The following is a 16,620-nucleotide window of genomic DNA, read 5'->3' on the forward strand; positions in this document are numbered from 1 at the left end:
TATAATTCAATTTCTTCAAAATTCACTTACATATTAATTGTAAACTATATATATGTACAATCTTAATTTTTATTATCTATATAATTAATATTAATTAATTTTTGGTAATAGAATAATAATAAAAATGAAATGAATGACCCAGTACACACAAGCTAACAGCAACGTTACATCAATGTTATGCTTCGAAATTGGGATTATTTAAACCTCTATAAATATAATCGTCTTGCCATGGAACTGAACCAACCGGTGTCATCAAATATTCTGCTATCGCATCTCGTTGTTTATATGCCTTATTTGTTGCTCTGTGAGTAGTACTTGGTTTGATATGTTCTAAAGATTCAGAACTTTCGTTTCTCCATGTTCCAGTAATAATACTTCCGTCTGTTTGCTCTATATCAATAAAGTTCGGAGGACAATATATTCTATTTTCAACTGATTGTAAATCATTAATTGTTTTCAGATAATTGTGGAGACATATTGTTGCCAATATTATTTTATCCACAGTTTCTGGCAGCATAAGAATAGGTTTTCTGAAAACTCGCCATCGAGATGCAAGGATGCCAAAAGTATTTTCTATAATTCTCCTCGCTCGTGATAATCTGTAATTGAATATTTTTTTCTTCTTTTCTAACTGACGACCAGAATATGGTCTCATCATGTGTTTCGACAATTGAAACGCTTCATCTCCAACGAAAAAGCATGGTGTCATTATATTACTTTGAGGCAAATTGGCTTCTCCTCGTGGTAAATTTAAAGTGTTATTCTGTACAGCTTTACCAAATTCTGATCTTGCAAATATACCTGCATCATTGTTGCTTCCGTATGCACCACAATCTATTAATGTGAATTTATAATTGTTATCGCATGCTGCCAGCAATACAATGCTAAATGTTTTTTTTATAATTGTAATATAGACTGCCAGAGTTTGGTGGCGCTTGTATTTGTATGTGTTTTCCATCCACTGCTCCACAACAATTTGGAAAATTCCAGTCTGTCCAAAATCCTTGACATATTTCAATCCATTGCTGTTCAGTAGGAGCTTTGAGATATATCGGTGCTAATACTTTTAATTAAAGCACAAGTTTCCTTAATTATATTCCTTGCTGTCGATTCACCAATTCGATAAGCAAGTGCAATCGACAAAATCTGATCTCCGGTAACAAGATATCTAGAATAATAAAAATCAATAAGTTGAATGCTTTTTCTCATCTGAAAATATATGAAAGTTATTAAAATATATACACCGTCTATCCGAAAAATTCCGGGACTGATTTTTTTCCCGGCTTACAAGTAATGCCATCTGTTAATCAATTAGATAACCTTTTAGTAGCAATATTCAACTATATTCATATATTTTTTTAACAAGCTGCGTTCATTCTGTACTTAATACCAAGCTTATGAATTCTTTTTGTTTTTTTAATCCGTTAAAAAAATTGTCATGGAGCAGAGAGCAGTTATCAAATTTAATTTTAAAATTGGTAAAACGGTTATGGAAACGTATAAGTCTATGAAAATTGCTTACGGTGATAATTGTTTATCACGTTCAAAAGTTTTTGAGTGGTATAAACGATTTAAAAAAGGTCGACAGTCACTTGAGGATGATGCAAGGTCTGGGCGCTCCGCTACAAGTTCGACAGACGCAAACATCACAAAGATTCGTGATCTCCTGCTCATTGACCGTCATTTCACATGCAGAAGGATCGCAAAGAGACCAACATTTCTAAAACAATCGTTCATGACATTATCCGGAACGTTTTAAAAAAGAGAAAGGTGTGCGCAAAATTTGTACCGCACAGTTTGACTCTCGAGCAAAAAGAACAGCGCATGAACGCCTGTCGCAACTTGATTCAAATGGCAGATGAGGATGATTCTTTTCTCCAAAAAATAATCACAGGTGACGAGTCATGGTGTTTTAAATATGAGCCTACTACGAAACGGCAAAGTGCTGAATGGTTGAGCGCTGGTGAACCGAGACCGACGAAAGTGCGAATGACAAAATCAAAAATAAAAGTCATGATTATCACATTTTTCGACGCTCAAGGCATTATCCACAAGGAATTTGTTCCTCCGGACACCACTGTAACTTCCTGTTTCTACTTGGGTGTAATGGAAAGGCTTTGTAAAAGGATTCAACGGATTCGACGAGAACGATGGGCAGAAAAAGATTTTTTTTGCTGCACGACAACGCGTCCGCTCACACGGCTGGAATTGTGACTCAATTTTTGGCACGAAAACAAATTCCTGTGCTCCAACACCCTCCATATTCACCTGATTTAGCTCCGTGTGACTTTTTTCTTTTTCCACAACTCAAGTTGCACATGAAAGGTAAACGATACGACGATATTAAAGACATTAAAGCCAATGTGACGCGCGAATTGAAGAGAATTACAAAAAAAGCATTTTCAAACAGCTTCCAATGGTTATATGAACGTTCTAAACGTTGTATTGATGTCGGGGGAGATTATGTAGAACATTTAAAATAAAAAAAATTTTTTTTTTTTAATTTTGTATATTTTTTAATCTATAGTCCCGGAACTTTTCGGACAGACGGTGTATGTACCTTAAAGTTACAGCAAGACGTTGTTCAGGAATTAATGCTCGATAATTTCTTTTTGTTAAAACTGGTTTCATTATCTCCAACAATTGATTAAAAGTGCACACAGACATTCTTGTGTACCTAAAAGACATCTCAGGATCACTTTTTAATTCTTGGAATAATTGATGGAAATCTCCTTGATTAGGGCGTCTCACATTAATTGGACGCACCCAGTATTCTCTATTAATCCAACGAACAGCTCGTTATCTTTTAACTATATATGTACCCATAATTAATATTAATGAAGCTAATATCTCTTCTTCTTCTAACAAGGGACATGTCACAACTGTCCGGAACCGATTTGATTCTTCTTCAAATATGTTGTTAAATACACAAATCTAAAAGACACGTATTTTTTATATGTGCGGATATTGAGTTTTAAGGGGTGAAACACCCCTTTAAAGAAAAACGGTATTTTTCTTTAGGATCAAATATCTGGTAAACTATAAGAGGTAGAAAAAAAAGACGTACAACAAATTTTAATGGCTTGAAGAGTACTTTAAAGTTATATGAACAAAATTTTTTTATTTTTATTTTTTTTTAAATACTCTCATCACTTAATTTTTATTTTTCAAAATAAATAAATTTTGTTCATATAACTTTAAAGTACTCTTCAAGCCATTAAAATTTGTTGTACGTCTTTTGTTTCTACCTCTTATAGTTTACCAGATATTCGATCCTAAAGAAAAATACCGTTTTTCTTTAAAGGGGTGTTTCACCCCTTAAAACTCAATATCCGCACATATAAAAAAATACGTGTCTTTTAGATTTGTGTATTTAACAACATATTTGAAGAAGAATAAAATCGGTTCCGGACAGTTGTGACATGTCCCTTGTAAGTAATCCATTTTTTCTGAAACAAATTTATATATTATATAAAAAAATTCTAGTCTTGTAAATATTATTAAAAAAAATTTTTTTTTAAAATATTTAGTTTACTTTCAACCTACTTTTGTCTTTATAATGTTTTTTATACTTTCTATTCTATACTCCGATTACGATATAGCTTTAAAAATATTCTAATATTTTCACATGTCACAGGTTATGTTGCACATGCTCCACAAGGGCAAGCTTTCATTGCTCCATGCCAGTAAAGTGCTATGATTGGTCAACAATAACATCTTAGGTTTGCTGTGTGTCATGACTCTACTGCTTATGGCTTACTGCTTAAGTCTTACTGCTTAAGTTTTTTCGTGTGCCTCCAGCTTTACACAGGTCTTAATTTTCGCAAAAAACGTTTAAACTTTGAATTCAAAAATTAAGGCCTGTGAAAGTCGTAGGACATTCGCTGAGGGCTCATTTTGTAGGTCTTGAAGAGACCTTTAAAACGCGCCCACAGCGAATGTTCTACGACTTACACAGGTCTTAATTTTCGCAAAAAACGTTTAAACTTTGAATTCAAAAATTAAGGCCTGTGAAAGTCGTAAGATATTCGCTGAGAGCTCATTTTATAGGTCTTGAAGAGACCTTTAAAACGCGCCCACAGAAAATGTTCTAGTCTTTATATAGGCCTTAATTTTCGCGAAAAATGTTTAAACTTTGAATTCGAAAATTAAGAATACTGTTGTGTGCCTCGAGCAAGGGACTGGGGTTGCGCCGATTATAGGATGAGGATCCTCGGGTCGTGCAGGACTTCGCAGGAAGTGGTGTACTTTCTTTTCTTAGAATACACGTATTATTTCAATTAAATTGAGTTTTTGCTTTATTCTCGCCCTTCTCTCGAGTTAGAGGTATTCGTACAGTATTCGGTTGTTAGTTATTAACCGTTTCGTAGTAACTCTGTTTAATGATTCGATCTTTTATTTGTGATTTGGTTACTTCTGATTTGAATCTTAATTTGCGACTCTTCGTCTTAGCGTTTCGGAATTGTATTAACCACACCCGCGGGCTGACTCTCGGGCTTATATATCCTTTTCGTTCTATCATTTCCAACGGGAGAGGCCCTTGGAAACAGGTCTCTGATTTGTCTGGTTAGTTATATTCACGCGTTTGGTTCTAATTGCAAGCGAAGTAGGTCGAAGTCGCAGGTCGTTGCTTGCATCTCGCGGTTTCCGGCGCTTCGCGCGTGTCTCGCTGCGTTAGCGTTTTCGCGCGACGAGCGTTTGTCGAGAGCGCTCTTTTATAAGTAAAACTATATTATAATAATATGTAAGATGTGATTTGCCAGTCGAATTTTTAAACAAGGTTTAAGATTTTATTGACCAACACTGACTAAGACTAATTCTTATATTATAAGACTTTATTTGGGAATAATCTCAATTCGAGATTTATTTCCCGACTCCCCTCTAACCCCCCTATAAAATTATAGGCGAGAAAAATATAGATCCGAAAGTCGCTGAATCGGGAATCGAACCCGAGACCTTTCGCTTGCCGGGCGACACCCGCCCCCGCCCTCCTCCCAGAACTACTCCGCCCTCATTGGCCTCCCTCACTCGCTGGGCGAGAGGGGCACGGCACCCCTCGCTCAACTACTCCGTCCTTACGGGAAACATAATACACTGGTCCACATAGATAATCGCAAACGACGCGAAAGCTCCACCCTTTTTTTTCACAATAAGCGCCGCCCGCCAAGGCAGATTCTTTTTTAAGTGGAAGCGCCGCCCGCCAAGGCAGATTTTCTTTCGGTTTCTTCATTAATATTAACCGGAAGAAAACAAAGCTTTGCGATAGGACGTTTATATTCGGCGGTCGCTGTTTTGACTATTACGACACGTATTAGTTTATCATTGCCCGGATGACATTGAATAATGCGTCCGAGTGCCCAATGACTTGGGGGTGCATTGGAGTCTCGCATGAGAACTAACTGTCCGATTTTAGCTAATTTTTGAACCACTCGCCATTTCGGACGCTGATGCAAAGTTTGTAAATAATCGTGTCGCCATGATCTCCAAAATCCCTCACACAATCGCTGTACTGTTTGCCATCGAGACAAAGCTCTTGAAGCTCGAGCACGCTTGGCTCGGGTGAGGCTATTAGAGCGGATCCGATTAAAAAATGTCCGGGGGTTAAGGCCCGGCAGTCGTCCAGATTCTCGGAGACTGCGGCGATCGGTCGAGAGTTGAGACACGCTTCGACGCGGCATAACAATGTCGTTAATTCCTCGACGGTGAGCGTCTTCCGATACATCGTTTCAGATGATATTTCATGCTGCGAATCGCAGCTTCCCACAGTCCTCCGAAATGAAGAGCAGCGGGGGGTATGAAGTTCCATTGTACGCCTTCGCTTGCAGTCGATTTGCAAAATCGGGGTGATCCGCGGCGGCCTGGTAGGCCGATGCGAGCTCGCAGTCGGCACCTTGAAATGTGGTGCCGTTATCTGAATAAATCGCGGTGGGCAATCATCGACGCGAGACGAATCGATTGTATGCAGCGATGAACGAATTCGTCGAATAATCGGATACAAGTTCGAGATGAATAGCCCTGGTAGTCATACAAATGAATACGGCGATGTATGCCTTGTGTGATTTTTGTCCGCGACCGGAAGCGAATTGAACTAGAATCGGACCAGCATAATCGACACCTGTATGCACAAATGCTCTCGGTACCTGATTTACGCGACACTTCGGTAATTCACCCATGAGTTGCTCCGGAATGATCGCTTTTTTACGTGTACATTTTATACACTTATACAATATTGATCGGACGGTGGCGCGCGCGCGCAAGAGCCAGAATTCTTGGCGGAGACACGCGAGCGTTAATTGGAGGCCGGCGTGATGATTTCGGATGTGGATGTCGATATTAATGAGGTGATTAATGGGTGTGATCTTAAAACTATTGGATGTTTTGCCGCTTCAGGCAATTCGGAGTTTCCTAGTCGCCCGCAGACTCGAATAATACCGTCGTTATCGAGATACGGATTGAGCGGAGCTAGTGAACTCGATTTTGCAACGGGACGAGAGTTGTGCAGGTTTATCAATTCCTGCGGATAGAGAATGGCTTGCAAGGTTTTGAGCAAAAACACTTTGGCGGCGGTGATTTCTTTTGGCTGCAAAATAAGCGGAGACCGGGATTTGATATGATCGGAAGAGGCAGTAGGATCTAATTTCTTTCTTCGAAGGCGGGACGTAAATCGCATAATAAAGGCAGTTACACGAAGCAATTTGAGCCAGGATGAAAATCGGACTTGAAGGTCCCAGGGTACGGAAGCATCGATCGTACTTGCGTGACTAATAATTCGTTCTTCAAGTGGGGAATTTTCGGTTATTTGAAGGGGTGAGTGTGGCCATGACCTTGAGTCATTCTTTAGCCATACCGGTCCAGACCACCAGAGGTGGTGTGTTAATATCTCGTCCGGGGTGATACCCCGGGAGGCGCAATCCGCGGGATTCTCCTTGGTGGAAATGTGCTTCCATGTTGCATCAACGACTAATTCTTGTATTTGAGCCACGCGGTTTGCGACAAAGGTTTTCCACTGCGAGGGTGATTGACGCAGCCAGGCTAAAACAATCATGGAGTCCGTCCAGCAATAACATTTTAACGCGGGGATTTGAAGGGCCGCGCCAGCGAAGTTGATTAGCCGTGCGAAAAGCAAAGCGGTGCAAAGTTCCAGACGCGAAACACTTACGGTCTTTATCGGCGCGACTTTAGATTTCGCGACAAGAACCGAGACGCGTGGAGATCCGTGGAGAGAAATAACACGCAAATACACGGAGGCCGCGTACGCTTTTGTGGAAGCATCTGAAAACCCATGTAATTCGGCATGCATTGTACGAAGACCGTATTCTGTCCATCGAGGAATCGTGAATTTTTCGAGTTTATGAAGTTGTGAATGAAATTCGGACCAGTTTTCGGAAATATTAGGAGGAACGACATCGTCCCAGTCGCATTTAAGTGACCACAGGTGTTGCAATAAGATTTTGGCCGTAATGATAATGGGGGTCATCCATCCGAGCGGGTCAAAAAATCTCGCTATCGTTGACAAAATTTGACGCTTCGTCTTTCCGGGTTCGATTTTCGATTCGATGCGAAACTGGAACGCGTCTTGTTCGGGATTCCACGAAACTCCTAATATTTTCAGTAATTCGTCGTTCTGCAAGTCTTTACTGCAAACTAGCCCATGATCGGATGGGTCGATGTCGGCTAACAGAGCTGCGCAGTTACTCGCCCATTTTCATAGGTGGAAACCTCCTTTGGCGAGAAGAGAAATTAATTGTTCTCGCGTTTGGCAGGTTAAAACTCGATCATCGGCACCGAATAGGCAGTCATCTACGTATATTTGATTCTGTAACACGGGAAGCGCAAGCGGATATCGTGAGCCTTCGTCGATCGCGAGTTGACGGGCTGAAGTAGTTCCGTATGTTACCGTGAGAAGCCGGTACTCCTCGACGGGAACGTCCGGCGAAGTTCTCCACAGAATACGTTGATAATCGCGGTCCCGCGGATCGAGTAATATTTGGCGATACATTTTGGCGATGTCTGCAGTGAAAACGTATCGAAATTGACGCCACTTTAAAATAACTGCGGCGAGATCATTTTGTAATTTTGGCCCGGCTAATAAAAAATCATTTAACGAATGACCGGTCGAAGTACGGCTCGAAGCGTAAAATACAACACGGATTTATGACGTTGTATTGTTGTCGCGAAACACCGCGTGATGCGGTATGTAATATAATTTTGAACTCAAAATCTTTTCCATATGACCGAGATGTTCATACTCGGTCAAAAATTCGGAATACTTATCGGCTTTACTTATGTCGGATTGCAAGCGCCGCTCCAAGCGACGAAGACTTGTCAATGCTATATATCGAGAATCGCCGAGATTTATCGCGGATCCGGGTTTAAACGGTAATCTTACAATATATCGACCGTGTTTATCTCGTGAATGAGTTGCGAGGAAGTGTTCCTCGCATTGTTTCTCGTCGCTCTGTAGACAATCATTCTGCGGTACGCTTTCGATTTCCCAGAACCGACGGAGAGTCAAATCTAAATTGTCGAGAATCGCGCCGTGATGAGTAACTACAGGCGTGGATGAGTGGGGATAGGAAATCGGACCGGAGAGGATTCAGCCGAGGACAGTGTTTTGCGCGAGAGGTTCATCGGGCCGGCCTTCTCGAATTCCGTCTAAAATTAACAGACTATAAAAGTCTGCGCCGATAATAATATCGATCGGATCAGAATTTATAGGGTCACTATCGGCTAACGGAAGGTTCGCTAAATGCGATAATTGTGTTAATTGAGAGAATCGATTAGGTACATATTTCGTGAGCGATTTGAGAATAATAGCGGTTGTTGAATACACAGGTTCTATTCGATCCGCAGGACTGATACGAATATGAACTGTATAACGCGCGTAGGACTGCGCTTCTCCTATTCCGGTAACGCATACATTTTGTTTCAGGCAAGAGAGTCGCAATGTTTGTGCTAGAGTTTCGGAAATTAAAGTTGCGGCAGAACCTTGATCGAGCAATGCTCGTGCGTAAGCGAAGCGACCTTGCTGCGAAAATACACGGACTCGAGCTGTAGCAAGCATAACAGTTGATTTCGTTGACATTACATTCGATACAATGTGAGACGTTATCTCGGTTTCTTTATTTTTGTTGATCGGCGCGTTAAAGGTCGACGGCTCGTCAGCGGGTAACTTTGCTTCGCGAGAAATGAAGAAGCGTGTGATGTTTTTGCGCGCATTTACGACATCGGCGTTCGTTTTTGCACTCTCTCGTAAGATGCGTAGCCGCGAGACAATTAAAGCATCGTTTTTGAGATTTAATAAATTCGTGTCGAATGGCCGGAGTTTCCGCAAGAAAGGTGGTACAATCGTACAACAAATGATTTTTTTGCACTTTGGATACACAAATTTTGACGCGGTCGTTGAATGTGATGCGATAGTTTTCAATTTATGCGACTTCGTGTTCGATTCGGAGATTCCGCCGGGTTTCGCAGGGAGCATCGCGTCGAGAGCTCGGATGCGAGATTCCAAAAATGCATTAAGATCGGAATATGAGAGAGCTTCTTTGGTATCGCTTAGTTTCAACTCCCATGCTTTTCGGTAACCTTTGTTCAAGTTTTGCGACACAAAATAAACTAATATATCATCCCACGTATTAACGGGACGGCCGAGATTTTTCAATGCTTGAATACATATATTTGTTTGATCTCGCAAGTTTTGTAGACTTTTGGAATTCTCGCACGCGATTTGCGGGAGCGAAAATAACGCATGTAAATGGGTATTGATTAAGCGTCGTTTATTTTCGTATCGCGAAGAAATAAGTTCCCATGCTACTGAGAAATTCGCGTCCGTTATATTGAGGTGACTAATCGCATGGCTTGCGTCTCCGGAAACAACCGAACAAAGATAGTGCATGCGTTCGACATTGGGAAGACCTTGGTCATCAACAGTCATTGACGTGAATCGATTGCGAAATGTTTCCCAATTTGAAAACGAACCGTCGAAGGTCGGCAACGCAAGGCGCGGAAGATGCGAAACGGTTCGCGTCGACGTTATGGAAATATCGGTTGACGATGCGGACGGACCGTGTGGGTCGAAATCGGCGATTACCTCGTGCATGAAGTCGAGAGCCTCGTGGTAGTCGTTTTCGCAGGTTGTGAGCTTATCCTCCGCAAAGTAGGCGTGGGTGTTTCGAAGCTTCTCGTCGGCGACAGCGTAAATTTCGGCGTCGAGATCCTGGATCTTGGCGAATTGTTCGTGCAGGAGAGAGATCCGGTATTGGGTAACCGCTCGCGTCATCTTGGCTTGCCTCAATTTCTTGAAGTTTACGAGCGTTCTGGAGATCGTCTTGGTTAGCTGGTTTTGTTTATACAATAATGTCTCGAACGAAGTCATGATGAATTGGTTGATTAACGTTCGTTAATTGACGATCACAATCGTTTTGATCTTGCGATATCTTCTTGACGCCGATCCGGCTCGAAGGACCAATTTTATGTTGAGAAACGAGAAATTGTCACTGCAATTTTGCGGTGGTTTCCCCAAGGACAGGCTGGCACAACTTTACTGTCAAAGTTCGGTCGTCAAGGAATAGGCGGTGGCAGAAATAACTCCGTGACACACGATAAAGATGTTCACAATAATTCCGTATGACTTCAATATTTCACTGGTTCGGATATGAGTATAATTCACTGTGATGATGTGCGATCTTGTGAAGGTGAACCTTCTTAATGGCTTCGAATTATCGAACAAGATACGGCAGGTATTGAATTCAGCGGTTCAACCTATCTTGGCCCAATGGCTCAATAGGTCGAAAGGCGGGGTGACCTTCAGAATGACCCAGATATTCACCGGGCATGGATGCTTCGGTGAATATCTGGGTAGAATTGGAAAGGAACAATCCAGGGTGTGCTGGTACTGTGATTGTCAATGTGACACGGCCCAGCACACCCTGGCAGAATGTCCGGCCTGGGCCGGCGAACGGGAAGAGTTAGTGTCGGTGATTGGCGGGGACTTGTCCCTGCCAAAGGTAATGAAAAGAATGGTGGAAGAGGAGGCGAATTGGAAGGCGGTCTCCTCCTTCTGCGAAACAGTCATGTTGCAGAAGGAGGAGAAGGAGCGAGAGAGGGAAGTGTCTGGGAGAAGAGCGAGGGGTTCTCTAGAACCCCCTGCAGCGGGCTCTGGTGGCGGGTCCGTGCCCCCGTCTCCGCCGCCCCCAGCGGGTTCGCCCGCTGCGGGCGGGGGTCGGGGGGGGGGCCTGGGCCCGCCATCCCCGCGTCGTTAATAGACGCGGGATGAGGTCTTCGGGGGGGAACTCTGGACGCTTAAGTCCGGAGTTCTACCCCCGAAGACCTCGCGGGAGGGATAAGGACGGTTCCCCCTTGACTCGTCAAGGGAAACCGTTCGAACCTCGAGGAGGGCCTTCGACTGACGACCGAATCCGTTGACCCTTTGGGGGCGGAGGGAGTCCCAGTCGGGGGCCGGGGGGCCGGGGCTCGAGCGGGAAGACTCGAGCCCTGACCCCGCCCCCCCCACCAACACGGGAGGGCGTGGCGCGAGGGTGGTGTCCCCCTTGCGCCACAACCGGGACGGATCCGCACGATGGCGGACGGGGACTCGCCTTGATCTCAGGATCAAGGTGACTCCCCGGGGAAGGCTAGGCGAGGGGGCGCGAGGACGGCATGGGACACCAGCATCCCTCGCGCCCCCGAGCATCGTCCGAGACAGGACACCCGCTGGGGTTTTAGTGAGGTATACACTTGGGCTCCCTGGCCGAATCTTTCGAGGCTCGGTCAAGGGGAACAAGGACTCCCACATAACCCACGGCCTCATCCCGGAGGCGTGGGTATTCATAAAGAATTTCCCCAGCGCATCAAAAAAAAAAAAGGTATTGAATTCAGAATTCTGATCTCCACACGCACGGGTTTCGGGCATACTTTATATAGGTCGGCAGTACTTGCGTGTGACACTCTGATTCGGGGAAATCACTTTCGAGGCGGTACGGATTGCGAGATAGGGGGGTTGAATTGTTATCGAGTTTTGATCGTTCGCACACGTGTATCTTGTTATTAAACGGATATAATAGAGATCCGATCGGGAAGCGATCTATCTCTCTTGCTCTCTTACGCGTGCGGCCAGCGAATGGTTGAGAGATGAGCATGATCCCAAACAGTTATATTAAGTTGATTTCTGTCAAAAAAATATTAATGGCGGACAAAGTATATATTATAAGTCTATGTTATAACATATTATATTATTTACAACATATTATTATAATTAAAATAATAATATTTTGTAAGTAATATAATATGTTATAATACTTTATCCGCGAATAATATTTTTTGCCAGAAATCAGCTGATAACTGACTAAAATATTAATCGAGTTTAAAGTATTATAACATATTATTAAAACATATTATTTTATTTTATTTTATTTTGGACAAACTGTCAAACTGCTAACCCTCGCGACTATTAAACTCTGTATACATTTGTTAGCTCATAATATAATTGTGCTCTATACTATTTGATAGCTCTATATATTTCAAATATATATTATACAGTAATTAAAAATAATTTTTATTAATTAATAATTAATAATTTTAATAAATACTTTTTTTAATTTTTGCACCCCTAGGAGGACATCAAGGAGTCGAGCGTACGATAAAAAGGATTCGTCTAAATCACAACTGGCCAGGAATAACTAAAGACGTGGAAAAATATATAGCAAGATGTGAAGCGTGCCAGAAAAATAAATTATCAAGAAAAATTAAGATGCCTTTAGTAATCACCGATACGCCTACTAGGCCATTCGAAAAATGTGCTTTAGATATAGTCGGACCACTGACCGTGACAACGGAAGCAAACAAATATCTGTTGACATTCCAAGACAGCCTAACAAAATATAGCGACGCGATACCAATCCCAAATCAAGAAGCGAATACGATTAGCAAGGAATTCGTCACCAGAATCATTCTTAAACATGGAATCCCAGAAAAAATTCTAACGGATCAGGGCACAAATTTCCTCAGCGAAATTTTCAAAAATACATGCAAGTTGTTAAAAATAAATAAAATACAGACAACTGCATACCACCCTAAAAGTAATGGCGCGTTAGAACGATCACATCGCACGCTGGCTGAATACCTACGACAATATATTAATGAAGATCAAACCGACCGAGATGAATGGGTACCATACGCGATGTTTACGTATAATACGACACCGCATACAGCATACTGCATACACACCTTTCGAATTGAATTATGGACATCAAGCAGAACTACCGACAGCACTGACGAAACCTCCGAAGCCAACGTATAACTATGATGACTACGCGCAGGAACTAAGAGAAAGAATACGGGCTTCAAATCAACGGGCGAGAGAACATCTCAAAGATGAAAAAATCAAGGCCAAAAAATATTACGACAAGGGCACCAAAATAACGCAATTTAGAGTAGGCGACAAGGTACTGGTCCATGACGAGACGCTACGACGAGGACGTTCGAAAAAACTCGAATCTCTATGGACCGGACCGTATACAATACTCGAAAAGAATTTCGATGTGAATTATACAATTAAAAAGGGGAGAAAAATAATACGTATACACGTAAACAAGCTCAAGCAATTTATGGAAGCATAAAAAAAAAAAAATATTTTTTTCACCAATACTCCCCTCAACGATGCAAAATAATATGAAACACTCGATAACAGGATGCTTACCTGCTGGAACAGCAAGGTATTCGCAAGGCCATATGACACGGAGCGCCCATATGACCTAGAATAATTCAAGCATAACCCAGGCCTACATTTTGAAAAAATTGGACGATTACATCATACCAAAGAAACTCGTAATAAAATTAAACTTGGAGGAATTAATTCAAAGGTACAAACAAACGAAGAATACAGACAGCAACACCAGCTGAAATGTGACACACTGAAGTTCCATGTACAGTACCAACAAGACGCCTGCACTAGTTTCGAGAGCACCGCAAAAAGAGAGGCTAAATATTTGAAAAGTCTCATGACACAGATTCAGACCGTATACAGACCACCGACTAACAAACGCCGGGGATTAATAAACGGGATAGGATCAATCGCGAAAGCACTATTCGGAACAATGGACGCAGACGATGAAGAACAGATAAATGAGCAATTAGAATTATTAAAAAATAATCAGCAAACGGTACAGCACGCGATAAAAAACCAAATAAAAATAATAAATACAACAATCGCGCATATAGAAACATTAGAAAAGATAGTCCAGCGAAACGAAAAACTTCTGCAGACACAAATACAGGCCTTTTTCGAACGCGAGGATATTACCGAACATTTTCTAATAATTACCGCGGTCATTACCGAATTAATACGCGACGCAGAAAACGTATTAGATTACCTTGCGCACATTCAACAAGGAACAATACATTTAAAATTAATGCCGGTAGAGACCATAATCGCGCACTTAAAAGAGGCAACACAACAAATACCGCGAGGCTCATATTTTCCGTTCACAGTCCACGCCGAGGACTGGCTACAAATAGAAAAATATACGACGATGAGTGCGTACTGCGATAAAACAAAAATTTTCACGATTCTTCGTTTTCCATTAATAGCGAAACCGACATACGACGTTATAAAAGTAGTTGCGCTCCCTGTTCCGTATCATAACGCCATAATGTCAATAACGGAAGTAAAAAATGAATTAATTGTGATAGATAAGGAAACATTAACATACTTAGTATTAACAAAAAAATTAGAAAATTGTTCAAACTAATTCCGAATATATGTGCCTACAAACAAAACCAGTGTACCGAATAAATGCGAACGCGCCATGCGAAATACAAATATACGAGCAAAGGCAACAAAAACATTGTGAAATAAAACGCATTATCGCGAAAAATGCAGTATATATATATCGCGTTACATCAGCCGGACACTTGGCTATATTCAACCGCCGCCGATTTACAAGTAGCAATACAATGCGACGGACAGCACGAACAATACAGGACGAATTGCATTAAAAGATAAATGTAAATTAACGACCGCGGACATGACAATACAAGCAAAAGGCAGTCTACGAAACAGACACAGAAACTTACCTTTTTTTTTTTTTTTTTTTGCGCTGTGGAAACCTCATGGTACCGCTCACCCCCCGGGTAGGGGATGAGGGTTATGTGGGACTCCTTGTCCCCATCGCCAATCCACGTATGGATCGGCGGTGGGGTCCGAGACCTACCGCACTAAAACCACAGCGGGTGCCTTCGCTGGCGCTTATGGAGATGGCAAGGAACTGCCGGAGCATTACTTCTTGCCATCCCCTGGCCCTACCTTCTAGGGGAGCATCCTCTCCCGGAAGGAAGATACTCCCCTCCACGAATAAGTCTGCGATCCTTCCCGGTTGCGGCGCAGGGGGGCACCACCCCTACGCCGCGCCCTCCCAAAAGTTTGGGGGGCGGGGTCACGGCTCGAGTTTTCCCGCTCGAGCCGCCACCCCCCGCTCCCGGAGCGGGGCTCCCTCTCCCTCCCAAAAGGGACGGGAGATTCGGCCGGCGCTCCGGGAGCTCTTCTCCCGGGGGCTTCCCCCTGTTGAAGGGGGGGAACCCTCGCCGCAGGCAGTGTTGCCCTCCCACCGGCGCTCTAAGGCACCGGTGAGAGGGCCGCCACTGCCGCGTCCTTTCCCGGGGGGGGGGGGGCACGTGCAATGGGACTCATAATGACTGAGTTCCTGTGACCCCCCCGTGCCCCGGGGCCGCGGTTCCCTCCCTCAGCGGGATTCGACCATCGGCCCGGGGGCATCACCGCAGGCTTTCGCCGTGCAGCCGCCAGCCGGGCGACACCCGCCCCCGACACAGAAACTTACCTACCAGAAATAAATATAACGCTACTACACAACCTCGACACACTGACACACAGTAACATGACACTAATAGATGTTACAGGACACGAAACCGAATTAGCAGAATTAAAAGCTAAACTACATACGATAAATAGCAATATAGAAGATAGCAAACGACAATTTTTTACGAGAAAACAATTCTTATATCCGATGGCAACAAACGGAATAATCCTAACGCTAATAATAGCCATCATAATTTATATATTATAACATATAAGAACAAAAAGACAAAAAAACTACCCGTATACAGATGTGACACACCACCGAAACAAAAACCAATATTAAAACGTAGCTTAAGCACGCGATATTAGAAATAAGATATACTATAAATAGAAAATATCGCAGATATGTGTAATTTAATTTGTAAAGGAAAACTACGTACCTCCGTTTTCATTTTTTTTCGGGGGAGGGATGTTATAGCCCTAAATTATAGGCTATACACAGTCATATTATATTATATTTTAAGTAGGTTATTATATAATACAATTATAAGTAGGGCATAGGCCCGCGCGAAACGCCGACGCAGCGTCACACGCAATAAGGAGTTGCAGAAAGAACCGCGAAAACGAGGCTATTGCAACTAAGCGCTGTGACACGAAATTGCCAAAATGCAAGCGAAGCATTCCATTAACCTCCTTCGCTTGCATCTGGGCTTTGACCACGTGACGACCCCATTAATTAATTATAAAAAAGACCCATCGATAATACTCGAGGTCCAGTCTGAAATCAAAATTGTACGTGTCGTCACGGT

At 42.7% G+C, this 16,620-nt stretch overlaps 3 protein-coding genes across 3 annotated transcripts; all 3 read right to left on the reverse strand.

Annotated features, from left to right (window-relative positions):
- Window positions 1–5,413: 5,413 nt before the first annotated feature.
- On the reverse strand, window positions 5,414–6,173 carry LOC145942175 (uncharacterized). Its single transcript, XM_083048642.1, has 2 exons — window positions 5,997–6,173; window positions 5,414–5,911 (listed from the first exon to the last, which is right to left on the reverse strand). The coding sequence occupies exons 1-2, from the start codon at window positions 6,171–6,173 to the stop codon at window positions 5,414–5,416; spliced, it is 675 nt and encodes a 224-aa protein (XP_082904768.1).
- A 116-nt stretch (window positions 6,174–6,289) lies between these two features.
- On the reverse strand, window positions 6,290–7,999 carry LOC145942176 (uncharacterized). The gene is made up of 2 exons (XM_083048643.1): window positions 7,786–7,999; window positions 6,290–7,683 (listed from the first exon to the last, which is right to left on the reverse strand). Exons 1-2 carry the CDS (start codon window positions 7,997–7,999, stop codon window positions 6,290–6,292), a joined length of 1,608 nt encoding a protein of 535 aa, XP_082904769.1.
- A 597-nt stretch (window positions 8,000–8,596) lies between these two features.
- LOC145941382 (uncharacterized) lies at window positions 8,597–10,375 on the reverse strand. The gene has a single exon (XM_083047505.1). It carries the CDS (start codon window positions 10,373–10,375, stop codon window positions 8,597–8,599), a length of 1,779 nt encoding a protein of 592 aa, XP_082903631.1.
- Between the last annotated feature and the right edge of the window lie 6,245 nt (window positions 10,376–16,620).

Source organism: Prenolepis imparis, unplaced genomic scaffold, assembly GCF_030444845.1.
Source record: "Prenolepis imparis isolate NDT839.2.m4 unplaced genomic scaffold, iyPreImpa1.0 SCAF_10, whole genome shotgun sequence".
Taxonomy (NCBI): domain Eukaryota; kingdom Metazoa; phylum Arthropoda; class Insecta; order Hymenoptera; family Formicidae; genus Prenolepis; species Prenolepis imparis.